Source organism: Hemicordylus capensis, chromosome 5, assembly GCF_027244095.1.
Source record: "Hemicordylus capensis ecotype Gifberg chromosome 5, rHemCap1.1.pri, whole genome shotgun sequence".
NCBI classification, from domain to species: Eukaryota; Metazoa; Chordata; class Lepidosauria; order Squamata; family Cordylidae; genus Hemicordylus; species Hemicordylus capensis.
Genome location: NC_069661.1, coordinates 128,555,012 through 128,579,274, shown reverse-complemented (window position 1 = coordinate 128,579,274; position 24,263 = coordinate 128,555,012). Strand labels below are relative to the sequence as shown.

Below are 24,263 nucleotides of genomic sequence, written 5' to 3'. Positions count from 1 at the left end.
AAACCTGAATAGTTTCAGTGTTTAATTTCCTGAAATGCCCTGATCAGATTTAAAGGGAAGAGAGACATTTTTTAAAAACCGTTTTATACCCCCACCCCTTTTTGATAGTGTTCCCCTTTAAGGTATATATGCAGCTTCCACTCCTTTGCCAGCAGTGTGTGGCCCCCAGACAAAGGTGGAGTGAGTCTGTCTGGGTTGTATTTCCTTTTAAGGAAGCCCTGTTGATGAAGATTTATGTACCAGCTCATAAAGAAAAAGGTAATCCCAATTAACCTTCTTCAGGCTCTTCTTGGAGAAAAGACCCTCATGAAACAAGTACGTTTGTGCCTGCCTGCAGAGACACCTTCTATACAGCACAGCTTCTCATTAAGACCATTTGTTAAGAGCAAAACAATTTCCCTGGTTCAGTGAGGTGCCTCCTCCAGGTGAAAAGGGCTATAAGACAACTGATGCTACTTAGGGCTACAATGTTAAGGGACTCTTGGGGTGGGGGTGGGGTATGTATGAAGTATATTAAGCTTTTTAAAAAAACCTTTTAAAAACTCTTGTTTCACCTTTGGCACTATTTACCACTCTCAAGCAGATCCCCCCACATAGCACTGCATTAAAGCAGTCCAGCATTAAAACAGTCCCATTTTAATATACATGTAACACCTTCTGTTCTTAGACCAAGGATCACTGTCTGAACACAATCCTTTGCCCACTATTGCACATTGGAAAAAAAATGCTCTTCTCCACCTGTTTATGTTGTATTCAATTGTCTGAACACAGCTTTGCTTGCATGTCTTATGAAGCAGATGTGTTTTGTAAAACTTAAGAATGTTTAACACAATGTTTTAAGAACATAAGAACAGCCCTGCTGGATCAGGCCTATGACCTGTGTAGTCCAGCAGCCTATTTCATACAATGGCCGGGCCCACCAGATGCCTTCAAGATGCCCACAAGGAAAGGGTGAGGGCTTGCCCCCTTTCCTGCCGTTGCTCCCCTGCAACTGGTATTGAGAGGCATTTTGCCTCTGAGGCTGGAGGTGGCCTATAGCCACCAGACTAGTAGCCATTGATAGACCTGTCCTCTATGACTTTGTCTAAGCCCCTTTTAAAGCCATCCAAGCTAGTGGCTGGCCATCACCACATCCTGTGGCAGAGAATTCCATAAGTTAATTATGCGCTGAAATTTCACGACCGTCAGTTTCATGGGCTGACCCATGGTTCCAGTGTAGTGAGAAGGGAGAAAATTTTCTTTCTGTCTCCTCTCTCTCTACTCCTTGCATGATTTTATACACCTCTATCCTGTTTCCCATTAGTTGCCTCTTTTCCAAACTAAAGATGCTGAAGCCTTGCCTCAAAAGGAAGGTGCTCCAGGCCCCTAATCATCTTGGTTGCCCTCTTCTGCACCTTTTCCAGTTCTACAATGCTTCTCCAAATCCAGGTCACTCTCAGCATTTTGATCCAGAGGATGATAATACATCCCTAGTAACACATTTCCTTTAAGTCCTCATATTGTCACCCATAATGATTCTGTGGAGGGCTCCTGCCCTCCTAGGTCAGCTTGTTGGATTCCAAACCTTCTTTAATATAAAGTGCTACTCCACCCCCAATCCTCCCTTCCCTGACCTTTCTGTAGAGTTTGTATCCAGGAATAACAGTGTCCCACTGTTTCTCATCGTTCCACTAGCTTTCCGTTCTGCCCACTATATCTATATTTTTATTAGCAACCAAGCACTCCAGCTCGCCCATCTTGGCTCGGAGGCTTCTAGTATTGGTATATAAACAACTATATCCCAAGTCTTTTAGCTGGCATTGGTATGTACTATTTCCCTTACTTTTATTTGACCTTTTTGACCATGTGTTTCTGTCTGCTCTACTCATGGTTTGACTCTGTCCCCTTTAGGTTTATCCAAATCATTTGCACCCTCACATCTTAGGGGATTTTGTTTGCTAAACCAGAAACCACCTAGTTCCTGTTGGCAATCCCTCCAGGCGTCATTTTAAAAGCTACTCTGCAACCTTTTTCATTTTAAGTGCCAGCAGTCTGGTTCCATTGTGGTTCAAGTGAAGCCTGTCCCTTTTGTACAGGCTTTGCTTGCCCCAAAATGTATCCCAGTGCCTAACAAATCTAAACCCCTCATCCCAGCACCACTGTCTCAACCACACATTGAGACCCCTCAGCTCCGCCTGTCTCACTGGCCCCGCATGTGGAACAAGTAACATTTCAGAGAACACTAGGGGTTCTGGACTTCAGTATGCTACCAAGGAGCCTAAATTTGGCTTCCAGGACCTCCCGAGTGCATTTCCCAATACCGTTGGTGCCAACGTGCACCACAACAGTTGACTCCTCCCCAGCACTGCCAAACAGCCTCTCTAGACGTTTGTGACATCCACAACCTTTGTATGTTTTTAACTTTGTATGTTTTTAACTTTTGTAAACCGCCTTGGGGTTATCTTTTTAATGAAAGGCGGTATATAAATGCAAAAATAAATAAATAAATAAATAAACCTTTGCACTCGGAAGGCAAGTCTCCATGTGGTCTTCATGTGGGTCACAAACCCATCTTTCTATGCTCCTAACAATTGAATCATCCACTACTAGGAGGCCCCACCCACTGGAGGATTATTCTCTGTGCAAGAGGATATGGGTGCATCACCCAAGGAATGGGTCCCTTCTAAGGAAGCATTCCCCTCTTCCTCAGACTGATGTTCTCCTTCCCTGAGACCTTCATTCTCCATGACAGCAGAGGAGCTGTCTGGAGGACAGCTGGGGGTGGGATGCTTGGGAGTGGAATGCTTCTATCACACCCCTGAGGGTCTCACCACACACCTGTCTTCCTCCCTGAGCTTCTCCAGGACAGCTACCTTGGCTTCGAGGGAACAGACTATTATTTCACAATAAGGGCTGTGCTGAATATTCCTCCATGTTGAGCTAAAAATAAGAATTTTGGGGAGTAGGTTGAGAAATATTTCTTGGAAAAACACTGATAGTGAGAATCAGAAAACATCTTTATTTAATCTTGTATGGTATCATTGTTTACCCTCTCTAATGATAATTCAGCACCATTTTTTCTCTCTTTGTTACTACAATTTTCTTGATTAATCACATGGATAATTCCAGCCAGTCCATGATCAAATAGTGAAGGAGATGAAGTCATGATATAGCAGACCTTGTTAGCTGTGGGGGTTCCATTCCTGCCAATTTTCACAGATGATGAGGCTCTACACATATTCATGTGTAGGGCCTAACCAGGCTTGCTGGGGAGAGCAGGCTTAGCACGCTGTCCCTGCACACGAGCAGAGAGCTGTCCCATGACCACTGGCTCCATCATGGAGTTGGTAGGGGTGGCGGGGATCAGGGGCCTCCTGGCCCCAGGAAGTCCCTGGATGCCCCGCACAAGTGCAAAGGGCATTCTGGGGGGACCCCCCAAACTGGGAAGCTTGTTGTTGTCTCCCAGTTGGGGGTCTACTCGTGTGTTGCCACGCCGGCACATGATCACAAAAATGGAGTTAGCAGAGCACTCACTCCACTAACCTCATTTAAAGGGAGGGGTACTTAGTGCGGTTTGCTACCGGGAGCTGCGCAGCTCCTGCTGCAGCACACAACCACAGGAAGGCGGGCTAGGCTTCCTTAGCCCACTTTCCTGCGGTCATGAGAATAGCCTCAATGAGTCATTAAGTGAATGGGGATTGGGGGGTTAGGCTCCTGGAGGGCAAAAATGTCAGGAAAAAGCAGAAGTAATTAAAATAAAGTGCTGTGCCACCTTAAGTGGTGCAGCAGGGAAATGCTTGACTAACAAGCAGAAGGTTGCTGGTTCGAATCCCCACTGCTACAGTGATATAGAAAGATGCTGAAAGGCATCATCTCATACTGTGCGAGAGGCGGCAATGGTAAACCCCTCCTGTATTCTATCAAAGAAAACCACAGGACTCTGTGGGCACCAGGAGTCAAAATCAACTTGACAGCACATTTTACCTTTACCTTTACCTTGCACCACTGTCTCCAGCTGTCCAGCAATGTTACCAAAACTGCATAGGAGCACTTGGCTATATGCTGCACCTATGGTTTCTGGACTGCCTGGGGAAAATAAGCTCCATAGAGGTGCAGTTCTGGCACAGTATCAAATTTAGGCAAGTAAGGTATATTGGAAATATTTCTAAGGATCGACGATACTAGATTATAGTTTCAAAGCTTTATTTAGGGTAAATTGGGGAGTTACAGAAGAGTTTAGTTAGGATATTCAATAACTTGGCTACTGTTTCTAGAAGACAGTCTCATTAAAGGTTCCAATTATAAAGCGTGCCTGGAGGCTGGAGAGTGGGCAGGGCAGCAGAGAAAGAGGTGAGGAAGCTCTTAGAGATGGCTGAAGGTGTTAGTGCATTAGTTGCACAAAGGGCAATCTGGTGCTTCCTCGGAAGTAAAAATGGGGGGAAGTGGGGAAGAGAGGTGAGGGGTAGCTGCCACAGCTTGCCTATATAAGAGTCTGCATTGGTGTAGTGTCCAGAGTCTGAGGCAATGTGGCTCTTGTAGAGCAAATGTACTGTAAAATGAATACAGTATATGGCCTGAGGCAGTTTGTGAGTCAATCAAGTGGTCATCCCTCCCTGGAGGGTAAAGAGATTCTCTCAGAACAAAAGTTTCCATTGCTACGGTTGACTTAGTCATTGAAAGTGTGTCCTCTTGGACAAAGGCAAGTCCAAATTATGCAAGTGTTTATGTGTGTGATGTAAATGGCTTTATCTTTGTTTACCATCTCGAAACTCCTGTTCACAACCTTTCACAACCAAAAGGGGCAGAAGTCATTTTTCAATGCTGCCAGAAGTGTTCCTTAACAAACAGTGGGTCATTTTTATATGACCCACAAGAGATACTTCACAAGAGATACTTGTGAACAATACTCACAAGAGATTTCAGTAAATATTTACTATTTTGATCAGTGGTAATTTAGGGGATAGAGGAAGCAGTTTGCTGGCAATAAGACATCCACCATAGAAGAATGTTTGTTATTTTAGTTAAATATACTAGCAAATTCAATAATATGCTATGAACCTCAGTAGCTGCAGTGTGTGATGTAGCAGGCTGTGCATTGGATATTAGTGTATATGTAGTCCAACATTCTTTTTTTAAAAAACCCCACACTACCACCCATAGAAACCTGGGACAATTGTGTATCAGGGACAGGTGCCAAAAATTAGAAATAATCGCTGGTAAACAGTGATACAGCGCTAGAGTGTCTGGTCTTGAACACCTAGTAACTGAGGAAGTAAGCCACAAGACTTCACCTTTCTCTCAGTTCATTTAAGTTCCATCCTCTTATAACAAACTATCCTCTTTGACATAAGAATGGTAGGTGATTATTACCAGCAATTACCAGTTTAGCATTAGGAATTAGTGTCTCTCAGCAGGGGAGATAGAGTCATGCCTTCTCTGAAAAAGACAGTTTGTTTTAAAGTATGGAAGAAATTTTTTTTAAAGAATCTATTTGATTTTTGATTAATTTGTGGAGCACCTCCAGCCTTGCTTCACCTCCAGCCTCAACTCGAGCCTCGCCTCACCTCAAGGCTAGCCACAGGCTAGGCAAGGCTGGAGGCAAGGCAAGATGAGGCGAAGCAGGAGGCTCAAGGTGAGGCAAGGCTGGAGGTACCTCCAGCTTAGCCTCCACCCTCAAGCTTGGGTCCCCATATGTTCTGGAGCTGAGGACTACCACAAAAACCAGCTCTAGGGCTGAGGTCACAGCTTCTAGACCTCAGCCTTGGCTCTACTTAAGTTCTGAGAATTTTCTCTTTGTAATTTAAATCTAATGCATCAGTTATCATCTGCTTTCCCCCACAGTTGCTGTATCGAGAATGGGCACGATATGGAGCATTTTACAAGTTTCAGCCTATTGACCTCATAAGGTAACATACCATGTAATTGCAGTGAGGCAGATTCTAGGTTAGTATAAAATGGCAATGTTCCATTGATTTGTATATTTTAAAAAATGTGCATAAAGAATCTGATCAGTGGTCTGATTGCCCAGAGGGGGGCAATTGGCGCCTTCTTTTACATCATATAAAAACACAGACTTGATTGCAGAAGAACATAATTATTCATAGAGTAAAAAGTTATTTACTTCTTTCAAAATGTGTTAAGGCTCTGAGTTAGCTTCTCTATACAAGAATATTAAATGAGAGCCAAAACCTAATGATTAATAAAAGATATTCCATTTCCATTCCTATGTTTGCATAGCAGTCATAGAATGACTTGAGTTTTATTGCCACCCAAAGCAATATGTGATGCAACTTGGTCAGTCACCACAAATAGTGAAAAGAAAAAAATGTGGCAGGGATTAGCATAGAAGAAAAAATTGTCCCATCTGCTACAGTGCTTAAAGCAGGAGCCCTGAGGGATAAGCACAGATTCTCTACTTTTTGTGGAACTGGGACTGCAGATTGTGCTGTCTTAACTCACCAGTCACCCTCCATGTACCCTCATGTCTGATTTAAGCATAGCAGACACAGGAAAGAAGTTACCTTGTAGGTCTTTCCTGTGGATATTAGTATCCTATTAAATTGTTACACTACATGCCACACTATAAATATACATTGTTTGTACCCCAGTAGTCTTATCAGCAGGTCAATACTGCACAGACATAGAGAAATAATTTTAAATGTGATACTATAGATAACTGCTTTTTGTGTGATCATCAACTCAGCTCCTACATTAGCCCTGTGTCAATAGCACTTCCATTAATCCAAATACTCTCTTGTCTTAACGAATGATTTTTCATTTGTATTCCACGAACTAGTGTGGGTGCCTCAGTGAGAAGATCAACAGTGGTGGGAATGCTTTATTGGGAAAAGAAGCCTACCCACTACCCCAGGTTCTCCCATAATATATAGCTGCAATTCAGGGGTACACGGTCCATTCACACAGGACTACAATGAGGATAATCAGGCTAGCTAACACCCCATATAGACCCAGACTTTGGTCTAGAAAGGAAGCAGCTCCTCCATGAGGCCAGTTGTAGTGATAGCCACAAGTGACAAGTCTGCCACAGGGTGATGAATGTGAGCACCCCACATGTCTGCTGACTTGGCTGCTGCCACTGCTCCAGCCTCATCTGTGCTGCCACAACCACATATCTGGTCTTTTTTCACCCCTCAGCATTGATGCCTCCATCCCATGCCTCCTTTGCCAGCCCAGGTGGCACCTGCTTCTTTTTCCTCTCACTTCCGGCCTCAGCTACTGGGTGTACCACCACTTCTGTATGTTTGTACAGTACAAGGCAGCATGGAGAGTGCCTACGGCAGCATCAGCTGACCTCTCTTTTGCACTGCTGCATCTTCAGCAGCTCTTTCTCTCCTTCTGTTCCCTCCAAGTAGAGATGTGGACAAAACCAGTTTGCCTGGTTTGGTTCGAATCCACACTGGATTCAAACTAGACTGGGCATGTTCTGGTACCCCGGATGAGGAGCCCGTCTCGGTTCAATTTCAAGCCAGTTCAGGTGAGTTTGGGGATGTCAGACATGGTTAGCAGTCATGCAAATGGCCCACATGCACGTGCAACAGCCTCCAAAATGGCCACTGTGTGCTCACAGAGGGCCGAAATGGCCTGTGGGAGACCGAGGGGGAGGCCGGTGGGGGGGAGTGGGAGCTGCAAGAGACTCCCACAGCCGCAGCAGCACCCCTAAGGCCTCCAAAGCCCTCAGCGGTTTTAAAAAAAATAACAATGTCCAGCATCCCTGAACTGGCCCCAAACTAGCCTGGGAGTTCGGCTCTACCTTGAGCCAAACTGGGCCCGGACTGGCTCAAGCACAGTTTGCATATCCCTACTTCCAAGCATCAAACACGTCTGCTTTGTCAGACAAGTTTGGTGCTACAGGGTAGAGAGGGCAGTGGGGGTGGTGGGGAGAACCTGCTGTTGGTGCAGTACCACAGAGGGGAGGCCAGGCCAGTGTTGCCAGAGATATGCTGCCTGCAGCCTCATGCCATGCAAATACCCAGCAGCAACAGCGTGCCCAGAAGCTGATGTCAGTGGCAAGGGGGAAAGGAGCTGGCTGTGCCTGAGCCAGCAGAAGAGGTGGGGTGGGGCCAGTGAGAGGGCAAGCCATTGGCATGGCTTGTTGTTTTTTTGCCTTCAGTGGCAAATGGCAGTGAGTCAACACTGATCTAGGACACTCCTGCAGACCTTCTGTTATACACAGGGTTCCATGGCATAGGTCCAGGGGTTTCCTCTGCAGACAGCTCAGTGGGGGAGTGGGTTCCCTGAAGATAAGAAGTTTTGAAAAAACACAGCACTAAGAAAGGAGCTGTCGCAAGAAATCATGACTGATTGAAGTCATGAGGCGGCATTCCGATGCCCCTTCTCACACATTGCTCTTATGTTGTTTTTATGCTCACCTTAGCCAGGCCTCACCACAGTAAGGTATCCGCTCATCATGCTCTTGCATAACAGAGATAATTATCTGCACATTATGTGACTCATGGTTGGGTGATGGGGAAGATGTGAAGAGGGACACGGGTATGAAAGAACTGAATAGGTTTCCTAGATAGATGACTCAGCAGCATTGTTTGCCTTTCTCCTAAAGACGTTTTAAATTCTTTCCAGTGTATGTCATATATCATAATGCTATGTTCTCATTACAGGTAGCCCAGACTTGTTAAATATGTTATTGCTTGTCTTTTCTCCCAGTCCACTCTCTATTTACAATTTGAGATCCAAGACTAGTAGCCAGTATGGACCCATTCATTTACCTTGTTTATGTTGTCTTGGCAACACTAAAAAGAGAAGATCACTAAAGAAGTTTGGTTCAAATTGTGCATAAATACTGTATTCTCTTGGTTAGCCATTCTTTCAATAGCATTTGCCCAGGATATAGACTGAAGCCACATGAAGCAGCATCCTTGCTGAAGTTGAAACAAGTCTAGGTCCAGGCACTGCCTGAATGTGAGACTTCACATAACTTCAAAAATTTTCAGTATAGTTTTACAGTCCTTATATGAGACAGGGAAAACTGAGAGAGCCGAAGAAGATTATGAGAGCCATGCTGGAATTTATTAGACCCAAATTCCAGCTTGTCCTGTATTCTGTTTTCTGCAGTGGCTAGCCAGATATCCCCAAGAAGCCCACCATGAAGACTGTGCTACTCCCCTTCTGCTCTCCTTCCACAGTGTTCAGTGGTATGCTGCCTCTGAACATGGAGGTTCAATTTAATTATCACAGCTGTTAGTCGATCAATCCTTCCTTTTGACTCTGCTGAATCTGCTGCTAATCAGTTTCATTGCTGACCCAAACCACTAGTATACAAGGAAAAGTGAGAAATTTATCTGTGTACACTTTCTCCATTGTGAACTTTACAGTTAACCAGGTATACATTTTGGAAGCTATGTTTACGACTTACAACTCACACAACCAGTGTTCCCTCTAACAGAGATTTCCAGATGTTCACTACAACTCCCAGCATCCCCAGCTGATAGCCTTTGGCTGGGATTATGGGAGTTGTAGTCAACAACATTTGGGAATCCCTTTTAGAGGAAAACTTGCTCACAACTAGAAGCATATATATTAGACATCTAAATCTGAATAAATAAATAGCCTCATTCACACAAACAACAATTTTTGAAACAGGATTTTGAAAATGTTAGCCTCCTATTTCTAAATATCATACTCTTTGCTGCACTCCATATACTTGTACTGACAAGACTATCTATCTATCTATCTATCTATCTATCTATCTATCTATCTATCTATCTATAAAAATTTGTACCCCAAACAAACTTTCATCTCTGGGCGGTTAGCATAAAACAAGTTAAAAACATATACAAAAACTAAAAACATTTTAACAATTTAAAAATAAACCAGAAATTAAAACCTAAAAATTTAGGAAGCTGAGAAAGCTTGGACAAATAGATGGGTTTTTAAGTGTTTTTTTAAAATTGCCAGAGATGGGGAGGATCGTATCTCAGCAGGGAGCGCATTCCACAGTCTTGGGGCAGCGACTGAGAAGACCCATCTCTGTGTAGCCACCAAACGAATTGGCAGTAACTGGAGATGGACCTCCTCAGATGACCTCAATGGGCGGTGGGGCTCGTAGTGAAGAAGAAGCTCTCTTAAATACCCAGGGCCTAAGCCATTTAGGGCTTTATAAGTTATAACTAGCACTTTGTATTTCGTCCGGTAACTTATTGGCAGCCAGTGTAGCTCCATCAGTAAAGGAGTAACGTGGTCTCTCCAAGATGACCCAGAGACCAACCTGGCTGCCGCATTCAGCATTTAGCCTTATTTTTCATATGTGCAAAGTCATCACTTGATGACTGCTGTATCAGATGATGACTAGGATGTCCGAATAGCCCGTCAGTGGTGTCAGTTCACATATTTAGTTGCAAGTCTGTAAATGCAAATCATCATGCACCTAAATCATGTGTGAACTAGACCTAAGCAAATGTTTTGGCACTTTATCTTATTTAAAATATCCCATCAGAGTGCTCAAGGTGGCTAACAGTGAGGCTATTCCCATGATCAGGCAAAATCAGGCTAGGGGAGCCTAGCCCAATTTCGCCTGACCGGGAGAACCACCAGGCTCACAGGCAAGCCCGGTGGCCTCCAAAAGGTTAACCTGCTAAACTACCCCTGCCCTAAAACCAGGTTTTTAAATCATGTGTTGCCGCGGTGTAGCTCTGCAGCATGGCAACTCATGTGTAGACCCCCGACCGGGAGGCTTAAAAGCAGCTTGGGGGTCTCTCCAGCATGCCCTGTGCGCTCGGGCAGGGCATGCTGGAGCTTTCGGGGGCCGCGCGGCCCCTGATCCTCCCAGCCCCCGCCGGCTCTGTAACGGAGCCAGCAGTTCTGTGGGTGGCCGCTCCGCTAAGCCCACTCTCCCCGCTAACCCTCCCCTGGCAGCTCTCACTGATCGTGGGAACTGCCTCAGTAAATATCAACACCTTACACAAAATATGTACATTAGATTGCAACTAAAACTTTGCAAATTTATAATTAGATTAAATTCCAAATTTATGATTCAGTTTAATTGCAAATTTATAATTAAAAACACAATTATTTTCCTAAGAATTTGTATTTATTGGATTTATAAATTGCCTAATAAAACATATCTAGGTGGTGTACGTAAAATTAAAAAAAAATCTAAAAACAACCAGAAGAAACAAATGTGTTTTGAGGGCTTCCTTAAAAGCAGCCTGAGATGGGGAAGCTCTTATTCTGAGTCCAGGGGCAGCCATAGAGAAGGCCCAATTCTGTGTCACCACCAAATGAGCCAGTGGCAACTGCATGGGATCTTCCCAATGATCTCAGTAGGCGGCAGGGTTCATGACTTTCTTAGATACCATGGGCTTGAGCTGTTAAGGGCTATATAGATTATAACTAACACTTTGTATTTTGCCCAGAAACACCTAGAATAGGCGTGATATGGTCTCTTTGGGTTGCCCCGGAGACCAGCCTGACTGCCTCATTCTTTACCAGTTGTAGCTTCTGGATTACATACAAAGGCAGCCCAACATAGAGTGCATTCCAGTAGTTAAGCCTGGAGGTTACCAGCATGTACACCACTATTTTAAGGTCATTTATCTCTAGAAATGGTTGTAGTTGGCATATCAGTTGAAGCTGATAAAGACTCCTAGCCACTGCCCCAACTTTAGACACCAGAGAGACGTTTGGGTCCAAGAGTACTCCCATACTACCATACTCCCATACTCCCATACTGAGTGTAACCCCATCCAGGACACATAGATCTAAATTGTCTCTTGAGTTCCGACCCCACACAATAAGTATCTCCACCTTACTTGGATCCAGCTTCAGTTTGTTATCTCTCATCCAACCCATTACTACCTCCAGGCAGGCATTTAGGAAGGTTATGTCATCTCCAAGTGAAGCTGCCATGGAGAAAAAAAGTGTCATCAGCAAGTCCTTGAGTGTCATCATTTGAGTGTTATCAGCAAGTCCTTGTTTGAGTTTTGTAAGCAACTATCAACTTCAGCTCCTGCCTGAAATATGGAGAGAATGACACATCCCTACTGCAAACCTGCAATATGGGGATAAGAACATTGAACTACATTTACAATCTACTTTATTGGTTTTTTAAAATGCAAAAAAAGCTCTCTCTCTCTCTCTCTTCCTGCCACACAAGACGACTTGAGTTTAAAAAGTGCACGAACTTTTGCCTCTGCTTCTTTATTGGGGCTGGTGGGTAGGAGAAAGATGTGTCCAATCACTGCAACATTAAAGACCTGCATTTCTTCACTGAATCCTATAAGCTAGAGTCCCTTTTACCAAAAGGTACTCAAGGTGTTGAATATGACAAGAAAATCTGTCAAAAGAACCCTCAGTCTCATACTTTCTTCTCTCTGTGGCCTTACCAGGAGAGAAATTTCCCTGAGAGGTAGACAGCTTGGCACCTTCAAATCCCTTTTCCTAATCTGTGAACAAAATGGCAAGATGTAGCAACTGAACACCCTCTCCTGCTGCCTTTCTTTAGTACCAATCTTAAAACTCCCCTGTACCACTACTTTCTTTTCGAAACTGTTAAATGATTGGTACACAGAAGGTTTCCTTTTAGTCTGCTGAATGCTGAAGTTGCCCAGGAGCTTTCCCAGACAGCAGGCTTTACCACGGGCTTTCAGCAAGGCTTTACTGTGAGTTCGAAGTTGCCCTTCCCTCTACAAAACCGATGCAAAAAGTGGATTTTTTTTACCCCAGATATACATTGGGCTATATTCTAATGCCCATGAAAAACTTGAATTGTGTGTAAAGTGCTCCCTGATAGCTCACAGGGACTTCAGTAAATTTGGCTGATATGTGAATGCAGATCCTCCATTCTGGAGGAGATGCAAACTTAAAAGCTGGGTGTGAAAAACTTCCTGGTGTCTTCCACATGCCGCATTGCATATACTGCAGATGTTTGTACCTGGTTGGTGGCATTATCCTTAATACAGTAAATCTCTTTTATCAACTTGGGAATGGTTATCATAGGGTCAAAGTATATGGGGTTCTTCATGTGAAGAGTTCTGTGATTCTTTCCTCACAATTTAACTGAAAGCAGTCTAGGCAGAGAAAGGGCACTCAAAGAGAAACTTCTTCACCATCCTCACAATCCGTTTTTCAGCTCAGAATTATCCTTCCCAAGCTGTTTTTCACTTAAATGAAATATATAAGGTTGTCTTATCTTTTCCCTTATAGATTGGTGTGAGTGTGTGTGTGTGTGTGTGTGTGTGTGTGTGTGTGTGCATGTGCAGTTTGTGGAATGTGATTTTGGCCAAGCATCTGCGCCCACCCTTTTCCAGGCTGTTGTGGATCTTTTTTGTTTGTTAATGGCACTCTAATTGTGATACTTCTCATAACATGTAGCTTGAGCTGAAATTTTTGGACTGAGTTCCAGAAGGACTGATTTAACATTACATAAAGTGCAAAGACAAGTATTAAGACTTCACCTACAGTTAGGCATGTTCAAATCAATTGAAATTTTTATTTATTTATTTTTACATTTATATACCGCCTTTCGTTAAAAGACAACCCCAAGGCGGTTTACAAAAGTTAAAACATACAATAAAAAGGCAATAAAAACATCAAGCTAAAAAATATAAAAACATATAAAAACAGGCATTAAAACAATACAACAGGTAAAAACACACAGAAGCAGCAGTAAAAATGATTATGTAAAAGCCTGGGTAAAAAGCCAAGTCTTTACAAGCTTTCTAAAAGCCTGTTAATAGGTTTAAGCATAACTACCTGTTGGATTTATATTAAATAAATATTTCTTTTTTCATTTATTTATTTTACTATGTCTATACCACCTTACTACCAACAAAGGCCCCAAAGTGATTTGACAACAAAAAATACACAATGAACATGAAGTAAATAAATTTACTATTGAAACACTCCAAATAAAACATAAACTAAAAAGAATAGTAAAGAGACTAAACCCAGCAACAACAACATAACAGAGAGCAGCCAAACAATAACTCATGGGCCCGCCAAAAAGAGTTTTCTTCACAATCTTCCTAAAAGTAATGAGAGCCAAACCTAAGCAGACCTCCCAGAGGAGGGAGTTGCACAACCTGGGCACAGTTGCCAAGAAGACCCAATACTCACCAACCCAACCTTAGACAACAGTGGGACAGAACCTCTTCTGAGAACCTCAGAGGGTTGGTGGATTCAATTGGAGCTAAACCAATCCCAAACTGCATACGATTTTAAAGATGTTCCTTGTGAATGGGTCCAGGGGTAGAATAGTGCAAGTTCTGCAGTAAGGAGAAATTATGAAGATGGAAGCCGATGACCAAGATATTGGCTAGGAGCAAGACAGTGTCTACATCATTTGCAGGAAGGTTTGTGCCTCTTTAATGAGTGATAAATAAAACCTTTTGTGCAGCTCCCCACCAGCACTCTTGCCCTGAAGAAACCAGAAAGAAATTCTAATTAGGGACCTTCTCTGGGCATCAGGTAATGGGTCCAGTGAAGATTTTACCACCACAATTTTGTGTAATTCACAGGGGACAAGTAGTATGGGGGCAAAAAAACAAACAAAAACTGTGGTTTGAAGGCATCTCAAGTTGTTCATTCCTGCCTTTTTCCTCCATAGGACTTTGTAGTTACAAGTCACCTTTCAAGTCAAGTTTAAAAGGCCATACATACAGTAACAAGCCAGCACCAAAAGACCGCTTCTCGATGGTCAGGTTCCACATAACCTTAAGCATGCCTGTGCAACTATCAGGGGCAGGAATGCTGGTGGAGAAGTAACAGCATGATCAGGGTAAAACCTATCGGGAGCAAGGCTGGAATGGCTTATGGCTTGAACCTGTATAGTCAGAAGTGGAGCCTTGCATATTTTGTTAGAAGTTGGGCAGACCCATGATGGAGTGAGTGAATGAGTATAGCCTGCTGTATGGTGGTGAGGGAGTCCATAACAACAACAACAACAAATGCTGGTCTGACTTCGTAGCTTATTGTCTTTTCATACTGGTTACTTGCCAGAAAGCAGTTTCCCTGGTCAGACTAGTAAAACTATGGAGAATTAACAACCCTGCTTGTAAAAATGGTTTGATGTTTGTTGAGGAAAATGTACTGTAGAAATTGTATGTATCTTTTGATCTTTATTTTCTTTTTTTCTCTTTTTAGAAAGTATTTTGGAGAAAAAATTGGCTTGTATTTTGCTTGGTTGGGCTTATACACAGAGTTCCTTATTCCATCTTCTCTAGTTGGAATCATAGTGTTCCTGTATGGATGCATGACCATTGAAAGTGACATTCCTAGGTAAGATTGTGTGTGCACAATGTGATTTGATATCTAAGATGCTGTACTACTTTGGGTGCCGCTTCAGCAATTTTGTGGATGCTGAATTGCATCATTTTAAGGTATATTTTGGCCTTTTGCTGGTAAGCCTGAAGGCAGAACCTGTGTTTCATATGCCCTATGCCCAGCATCTATCTAGACACTCAGAAATATTAATTTCTATTTATTACTAATTGCAAGTAGATATATAATTACAAATGAGAAAATTATACATTATATTAGAAAGGAATATAAGAACAGCCCTGCTGGAGTAGGCCCAAGGTCCATCAAGTCCAGCATCCTGTTTCACACAGTGGCCTACCAGATGCCGCTGGAAGCCTACAGGCAGGAGATGAGGGCATGCCCTCTCTCTTGCTGTTACTCCTCTGTAACTGGTATGCAGAGGCATCCTGCCGTTGAGGCTGGAGGTGGCCTATAGCCCTCCAACTAGTAGCCGTTGATAGACCTCTCCTCCATGAAGGTATCCAAACCCCTCTTAAAGCCATCCACGTTGTTGGCTGTCACCACATCTTGTGGCAGAGAATTCCACAGGTTGATTATACATTATGTGAAAAAGTATTTTTGTTTGTTGGTCCTAAATTTCCTGGCAATCAATTTCATGGGATGACCCCTGGTTCTAGTGTTATGTGAGAGGGAGAAGAATTTCTCTCTATCTACTTTCTCCACACCATGCATGATTTTATAGACCTCTATCATGTCTCCCTGCAGTCACCTTTTTTCTAAACTAAATAGCCCAGGTGTTGTAGTCTTGCCTCATATGAAAGGTACTCTAGGCCCTTGATTATCTTGGTTGCCCTCTTCTGCACCTTTTCCAGTTCTACAATGTCCTTTTTTAGATGTGGTGACAAGCATTGTACGCAGTACTCCAGGTGTGGCCAAACCATAGTTTTGTATATGGGCATTATAATATTAGCCGTTTTATTTTCAGTCTCCTTCCTTATGATCCCTAGCATGGAATTGGCCTTCTTGACAGCTGCTGCACATTGAGTTGACACTTTCAATGAGCTGTCCACCACAACCCCAAGATCCCTCTCCTGGTCAGTCACCGAAAGCTCGGATCCCATCATCGTATACTTGAAGTTGGAGGTTTTCATCCCAATGTGCCTCACTTTACACTTGCTAACATTGAAGCACATTTGTCACTTTGTTGTCTACTCCCCTATTTTGGAGAGATCTTTAGAGCTCATCACAATCTGTTTTGGATTTCACTACCTGAAAGAGTTTGGTATAATCTGCAGATTTGGCCACCTCACTGCTTACCCCTACTTCTAGGGTGCAGGTCCCAGTTATAATATAGATATGAATTTATTCCTAGAGCCAAAAAATGACCAGTGACTGGATTCACATATATGAAAACAAAGCACAAGAGAATGTATATAATTTAGAATTACAATACCTATAATATATTCATAATAAATTGTACAAAAGATTAATTCAAGAATAAAACCAGTATCACCACAAAGTAAAAAGTGGAAACATGTATACTCCACAGTTCCACCAATAGTTAATCCATGCCTAGGACACAATCAGATATCCTGCTGTCCTGATGAATCACCAGAGGTGTTTCAACCAAAATAAGGCCTTCTTCAGTCGTGTTGAAAAGTACTCGTAGGCTGCATTCTCACATACCACAAAACAGGAGGTCTCTTCACCTCTAGTTTTGGGAGTTGTACAACCAAATCTGGGCAACCAGAGTTAAACGGGAAAATGGACCCGCAGTTACCCTCCCTGAACTCCAATCTGAACCTTTGGTTCATAGTGGAGTTTTGCTGCCCTTAACTCGAGTTGCACAGTGCCACTGTTATATCCGAATGCTGGCACTGCCATTCCCCCCTCATGCAACCGGAGTTGAGGGAGGAAGCTCCTTCCTCACTTTGGCTGCCAGTGCTGTCTATCATTAAAGAAGGAAGCCATGGCAGCTAGTTTCCCTTCCTCCCTGCAGTCAGTGTGACTGCAGTTAGATCGCTCTCCATTTCGTCAGAATGCAGGGGGGAGGGGGCACAGAACCATGGGTCCATTGAACCTGCGGTTCATTGCTATGTCCAAAGGCAGCCATTCTGTGAGTAATTTGATTTTGTCTTCCTGAACAGTTCCACTTGAAATGAAATGATAGTTCTGCAGTTTCAATACGGATGTATATATTTATAGTGATCTGGTGGATACAATGAAGTTAGTTCCAACTCATTTATTTATTAAATAAATAAAAACATAGCCTGTATTTGGAAGCAACACCACTGAATAAGGTCTTATTTTGGCTGAAACACGTCTGGCGATTCATCAGGACAGCAGTTATTTGGAATTCTTCAACTCCAGAATGTACAACAGGAATGCATCATTGGATTCTTTATAGAATTGTCTGATATCAGGATATCTGATTATGTCCTAGGCATGGACTAACTATTGGTGGAACTGAGGAATATACATATGACCACTTTTTACTTTTCAATGATGCTAATTTTATTCTTGAATTAACAATTTTATATACAGTGTATTATATTATGAGTATGTTAATAGGTATTGTATTTCTAAATAATATATGTTCTTTTGTGTTTTGTCTTGTGACTTTAGTCCTGACACTTAAAACTCTGCATTATACATGTTGCACTTAAGATATGATTGGAAAACATGCACTAAAAGTAATATATACGTGCACTAAAGTAATATATTTCCTTGACTTAGGAAAATACTCTCCACTGATATCTAAAGTGGTAGGATTTATGACAAAACTGTATCTGTAGCACCCTCTGCTGTCTTTTAAACATAGAAAACATATCTTAATTTTGTTAAAAGAGTAGATGCTAGAGTGATATCTGAAGGGGAATACTGCTTTTGCAGTCACTGTGCTAGAAACACTTCCTGATTGGAAGCCACTGTATAGTGTACACAATGGATTTATACTATAAGGGTCAAACTAAATGTTTGGCAGAGACACAAGTATGGGAATCCTGGCCTTCAAGCAACATCTGAAAAGTGGTAGGAGTGAGGGGGAAAGTATGATTTGGGGGTGGGGAGTGATGGTCAGAGGAGGAGTGATTAACCATTTAGCTACCTTCCACTTTCCCCCTACATTCTACTTCACCAGGTGTTTCTCTTCTGTCTGCAACAAAAACATGGAAGGGGCATGTACAGGTATACTAAGTATCCTTCCCTTTCCCATTAGTTCTTTTCTCCAAAGAGAACTTTTTGCCTCTTTTTAGATTCCAAACCTGAATCTTCCAATGAAATTAGTTTGGCCTTAAAATCGGCAGAAGTCAGTTGTTCTTGTGGCTTTTATGATATTGCTTTGTTGCTGCCGTTTTTTGTTTCTAGTCTTAAATTGCATTGATTTACACTCTGTTAACACTTATAAGACCGTAATTATCTATTGTGCTTGTTTTTTAAATTATTGTTTTTGTCCTTTGTAAGCCATTTAGAATATTGTTTTAATAGAAAATCAGCCTATAAATGTTTCACATAAATACATAAGAAGGAAAAGACACAAGGGATTGCAATATATATTCCATTCTCCATAAAATAGGATGCTCTAGGCACTAGGGCTGTGTGAAGCTTCAAATTTATATTTGATTTGGAAGGTATTTGGTTTGAATATCTGAACTGAACTAGTAAACCTCTGTACTGAAGCAGCAATACCCGAATATATTCAGAGCTATTGGGAGCCTATTTGGATATTTATAGGCTTTCTTCCTAGCTTTACTTTCAGTGACAAACTTTGTAACTTGTTGAAACTGACAAGAGTGGGGGAATCAGGTGATTGTGGAAAACATGGGAGTGAAAGAGACCTTTGAAACAGACATCTCAAGTGGGACAATGACTTTAATTTTTGCCTTGAGTCTTTGTCCACACAAAAAAGATGTAAAAACTCTCAAAATTTAGTTTGCCCTACCACCCCTGCTGTTCTCATCCAACTGGTGAATAACAAAAATGAATTATAAGCCTTCCCCCCAGATTTAAATTTAACCTTTTGGTGGGATGCTGCATTGTCTTTGTGCCTGCATGGCCCTGCAGGGTCCAGTGGGGAGCACATTATCACTCCTTTGGGCCGTCTGTCTTCCCCTGAACAGAGCAGGGGTGAGATGGTTCCAGGCTGGTCGGGTCCCAGTAGGGTTAAGCAGGTGAGGCAGAGAAAGCTGCAGGCCATAGCTCTAGAGCAGCCACAATGTTGGGAGTGGCAGGAAGCAGGGAGGGAGCAGAGCGTAGAGTAGGCTTTTAAGCCCTTTAAGCTCTATACTAGGGCATTTAAAGCCAAGGCAACCGATGATGAGGGCTGCTCTTGGGCATGAGAGCTGGAGTTCCCTGGAGAGGGAACAGGCTGGATGTAGTGAGCCAGGAAGCGGACTAAAGTGATAAGTAACCTCCTACCCTGGCTTATGCTGAGGCTGTCCTTGGTTCTCACCTTGGAATTCTGGAGTCAAAAAGGGCCAGGAACACACCACTTTCCCCCTTGGAGCATGATACCATTTGGGGACCCCCTACACCTATTTACTTGAAATTTTGTAGGAAATATGCCCACCTAAGTGACTTATGCTCCTGCTGTTTTCATTCAATTCTGCACAGAAATATAGAAATTATAGACATTTAGTGATTCTCTGTTATAGTATACGGGCAAATATTCTAATAAACCGAATATTTGGATCCAGATAAGGAAGACAACTGGTTGAAGGACAGGAAACAGACGATAAGGATAAATGGAGAGTTTTCACAATGGAGGGAAGTAAGAAGTGGGGTTCCCCAGGGATCTGTACTGGGACCAGTGCTCTTCAGCCTGTTCATAAATGATCTAGAAGTGGGGGTAAGCAGCCAAGTGGCCAGATTTGCAGATGACACTAAACTATTTAGTGTAGTGAGTGCTCTAAAAAATTTTTTTATTGTGTTTAGGGTTTTTTGTGTGTTTAGAATTTAGATTGTGAGTCGTTCCCAAAAAATCTCTCCAAACTGGGAGAATGGGCAACAAAATGGCAAATGTGGTTCAATATGAGCAAGTGTAAAGTGATGCATATTGTTGAATCTCCCCTCCCCCTCACCTCAGGGGTGCCTTTTAGGAGTGTGCATGGTTTGGGTATGGCATAATTGAACAGACCGCCAGACTGGTCCGGCGGTCCGGCTGGGCTGGGGACTATGACTTTAAGCGGGGGGGTGGTAGTACTTACCCCCCCTGCCGCTCTTCCCCCTCTGGCGCTGGTCCTTGGAAAAATCTTCTTGGGGCAGCAGAACTCCTCTCTGCCACCCCTGCCCCCGACGTTGTTTGGAAAGCCTTAACAGAGACAAGCGCTAGTGGCGCGCACGCTCGTCTCTGACGCTGCAGCGCGCGCGCTGCATACATCACTGTGACGTATACGGCGCGTGCGCTGCAGTGTCAGAGACAAGCGCGCGTGCCACGCAGGGCGCATGTGCGCCACTAGCACTCGTCTCTGTTAAGGCTTTCCAAACAACGACGGGGGCAGGGGTGGCAGAGAGGAGCTCTGCCGCCCCAAGAAGATTTTTCCAAGGACCAGCACCAGAGGGGGAAGAGCAGCGGGGGGGGGGGGGGGTAAGTACTATCACCCCCCCGCTTAAAGTCACAGTCCCCCCCTGCCGGACCGGGGGGGGACTCCGAGCCATGCACACCCCTAGTGCCTTTGCACAGCATTGGCTAGTGTGCCAGCTGCGTCCCTTTCTTAAGAATGCACATCTGGTCACTGTTACCCATGCCTTAGTCATGTCATGGCTGGATTACAGTAACACGCTCTATGTGGGGCTGCCCTTGAAGAATATTCGGAAACTGCAGCTAGTGCAAAATGCAGCAGCTAGGATGTTATCCGGAGCTACCTGCTAGGACCATATTACCCTCATTTTGAAAGAGCTACATTGGCTGCCAATCTGTTTCTGGGTACAATTCAAGGTGCTGGTTTTGACCTAAAAATTCAAGGTGCTGGTTTTAATGTCCTAAATGATTTGGGCCCTGGACACATGAGGGACTACCTGCTCCCAAGGAATTCTGAATTCTGCCCATTCAACAAAGTCATTAAAGGGGGTCCTGCTCCATGTGCCGACAATGAGGGAGGCTTGCCTGTTTTGTATTTGTGACAGGGCCTTCTCAGTCATTGCCCCTAGACTTTGGAATGCTCTCCTGGTGGGCATCCACTCCCCAGTCTCCATCACAGTTTTTGGAAAGCAAATAAAATCTTGGCTTTTTACCCAAGCTTTTAAATGAATGTTTTGTTGGTTGCTGCTGTGCATCCTGTGGTTATATTGTACATGTTTTTAAAAACTTTTAATTAGATTTTATATTTGTATATTGCATTTTAATTCTAATTGTGTAGCTTTTATAGTTTTATATTATTTTAATGTTTTGTAAATTGCCTTGAGATTGTTTTAATGAAAGGTAGTGCCATATACAAATTTAACAATACATACATACATACACATACACACACTGATGTGGTCTGAGCTGTCAGTGACTGACCAGGAGAACGCTTTGGGGGTTGTGCTTGACAGCTTGTTGAAAGTGTAAATTCAGCAACTGTGAAAAAGGCAAATTCCATGTTAAGGATCATTAGGAAGAGGATTGGAAATAAAAATGCTAATACTATAATGCACTTATACAAATCCATAATGCTGCCACATTTGGAGTACTGTGTACAGTTTTGGTCACCATGTTTTAAGAAGGACACTGTAGAACTGGAGAAGGTACAGAAGAGGTCAACCAAGATGATCAGGGGCCTCGAGCACCTTCCTCATGAGGCAAGGCTTCAGCATTTGGGGCTTTTTTAGTTTGGAATAGAGGTGGAAGATATGAGAGAGGTATATAAATTTATGCATGGAGTAGATAGGGTGGACAGAAAGAAATTTTTCTCCCTCTCTTACTACATCCCATGAAACTGATTGCCAGGAAATTTAGACCCACAAGAGGAAGTACTTCTTCACACAGCACATAATTAATCTATGAGATTCTCTGTCACAGGATTGGTGATGGCCTTAAAAGGGCTTAGACATGTTCATGGAGGACAGGTCTATCAAAGGCTACTAGTCTGTTAGCTATAGGCCCCCTTCAGCCTTGGAGGCAAGATGCTTCTAAATAACAGTTGCAAGTGAGCAACTGCAAGAGAAAGGGCATGCCCTCATCTCTTGCATGTGGGCTTCCCAGAGGCATCTGGCTGCTACTGTGGGAAACAAGATACTGGACTAGATAGGCCTTGGGCCTGATCCAGGAGGGCTGTCCTTATGTTCTTATCTGAGGAACTAAATTGAATAGGATATTTTTTTTCAAATATCTAGAGCCAAAGCAAATACTTGCCTACAAGCCAACCCCACACAGAACATCTGTGTGGTATTTGGGGCCGGCATTTCCCTCCCCGCTCCTTGCCTGTGGCCACTCCTGTTTTTTGGCACGGCACGGCACGGCCTCACCGCCGCTTCAGCCTATCAGGCGCCTCCGCTGCCCAGTCAATCAGCTGGGTGCCGGGACACACCCAGGAAGATTAAATATATAGACTCTCTCAGGTCTTCTAGGCACCACCCTGCGTTTCTGTCACTTTGCCCTCACTGACAGAAAATCTGTTAATTTCCATAGGCAAAAAATAAATAAATTGGTAGGTAACATGCCATTTTCATCTGTTGGCTTTTGCTCTTTTTAGCAAGGAGATGTGTGACCAACATAATGCCTTCACCATGTGCCCTCTCTGTGACAAGACATGTGACTACTGGAACCTCAGTAGTGCCTGTGCTACGGCACGTGCCAGCCACTTATTCGACAACCCTGCCACAGTCTTCTTCTCCATTTTCATGGCTCTCTGGGGTAAGTTTAGTTCTGAATCCTTTTATGGGTTAGTCCAAACCTGGAATCAAAAGAGACAAAGGCATTAATAGTGACATGGCAATATTGGAAAAAAGGATGCTAATAGCAAAATGATGGGTTCACTGATGCCTTATGGAGCATCAAGAGAGCAATTGTACAAGCACTGAAGCTTTGATTGTTAGATTAAGAAACTAAAGCTTTAGTTGATTAATCAGGAGATGCCAGTTTTAATTGCTGAGGTGAAATTGTTAGTCGAGTTAAGGGTGTGTGTGCATGTGTATACAATTTTGATTCTGATGTGTTCAGGTAATATGGAGGAGAAAAATATGTAATCTGGCCTCTCTGAAAGTGCGTGGTTGCTTTTCTTTATTAAACTTGTAAGTAATTTCATATTTCTTTTAATAAGATCACAAAGACACTTTCACTGGGGTCTTTATACGTGAATATATTTAAATTTAATGTGTTTGTCAGTTAAAATGAAGATGATTCATGGCTTGACAGCCATAAATCCAGTGCTAGATTTAGACACAAGCTAAGTAAGCTCCAGTTTAGGGCCTCACATTCTAAAGGGCTTCCAGGTACCAAAAAATGACTAAATTTCTACATAATTTGTGGGAGGGGGGGAAGGATGAAAGACTCCAAAACAGACATTATCATTTTAATAATACAAAAATACTCTTATATGACTACACGATTATTTATCTTATTGAGTTTGTAAATCTGTGCAGCAATAACTATAAATTATACCGAGATTTTTTTAGACCAGGGTCCAGTTTAGACCAATGCCCACTGTCATGGTTACAACACTTGCCTCTTCAGATAAACACTGCTGTAACCATGAGCAGTGCAGCAAGGGAGGGGTAAGTAACATGCCGACATGGGATTTCCGACCCATTTTGTAGTGTTATGAGGGCTTTTAAGCTCAACATAGTTTAGGGCCTCAGCATGTCTTAATCTGGCTCTGTGTGAAACAGCCCTTAAGTGGGTAGGTATATATATCCCCTGAGCATTAATTAAAAGACGTCAATGTATGTTTTAAATAAAGTAACAGGTCAATCAACATAAATTTATGTCACAATAAACTATTTAGTCTTTATGATGTCCTAGGACTGCTACTGTTTTTGCTCTATGGCTAGTCCTTTGGAATAGTCTGGTAAGGCAACCTAAAGGAAGAATCCCAGGGACTCATACTCTCCTTCCTTTTGTGTCTATCCTTCTG

The 24,263-nt window shown here is 42.9% G+C and overlaps 1 protein-coding gene across 1 annotated transcript in view; it reads left to right on the top strand.

Annotated features, from left to right (window-relative positions):
* Nucleotides 1-24,263, top strand: part of ANO2 (anoctamin 2) — a 277,547-nt gene that overhangs the window by 100,778 nt on the left and 152,506 nt on the right. Inside the window, exons 8-10 of the mRNA XM_053256041.1 lie at nt 5,821-5,885; nt 15,097-15,231; nt 22,884-23,044. Coding sequence (XP_053112016.1) covers nt 5,821-5,885; nt 15,097-15,231; nt 22,884-23,044 — 361 coding nt within the window. The remainder of the gene's footprint in view (nt 1-5,820; nt 5,886-15,096; nt 15,232-22,883; nt 23,045-24,263) is intronic.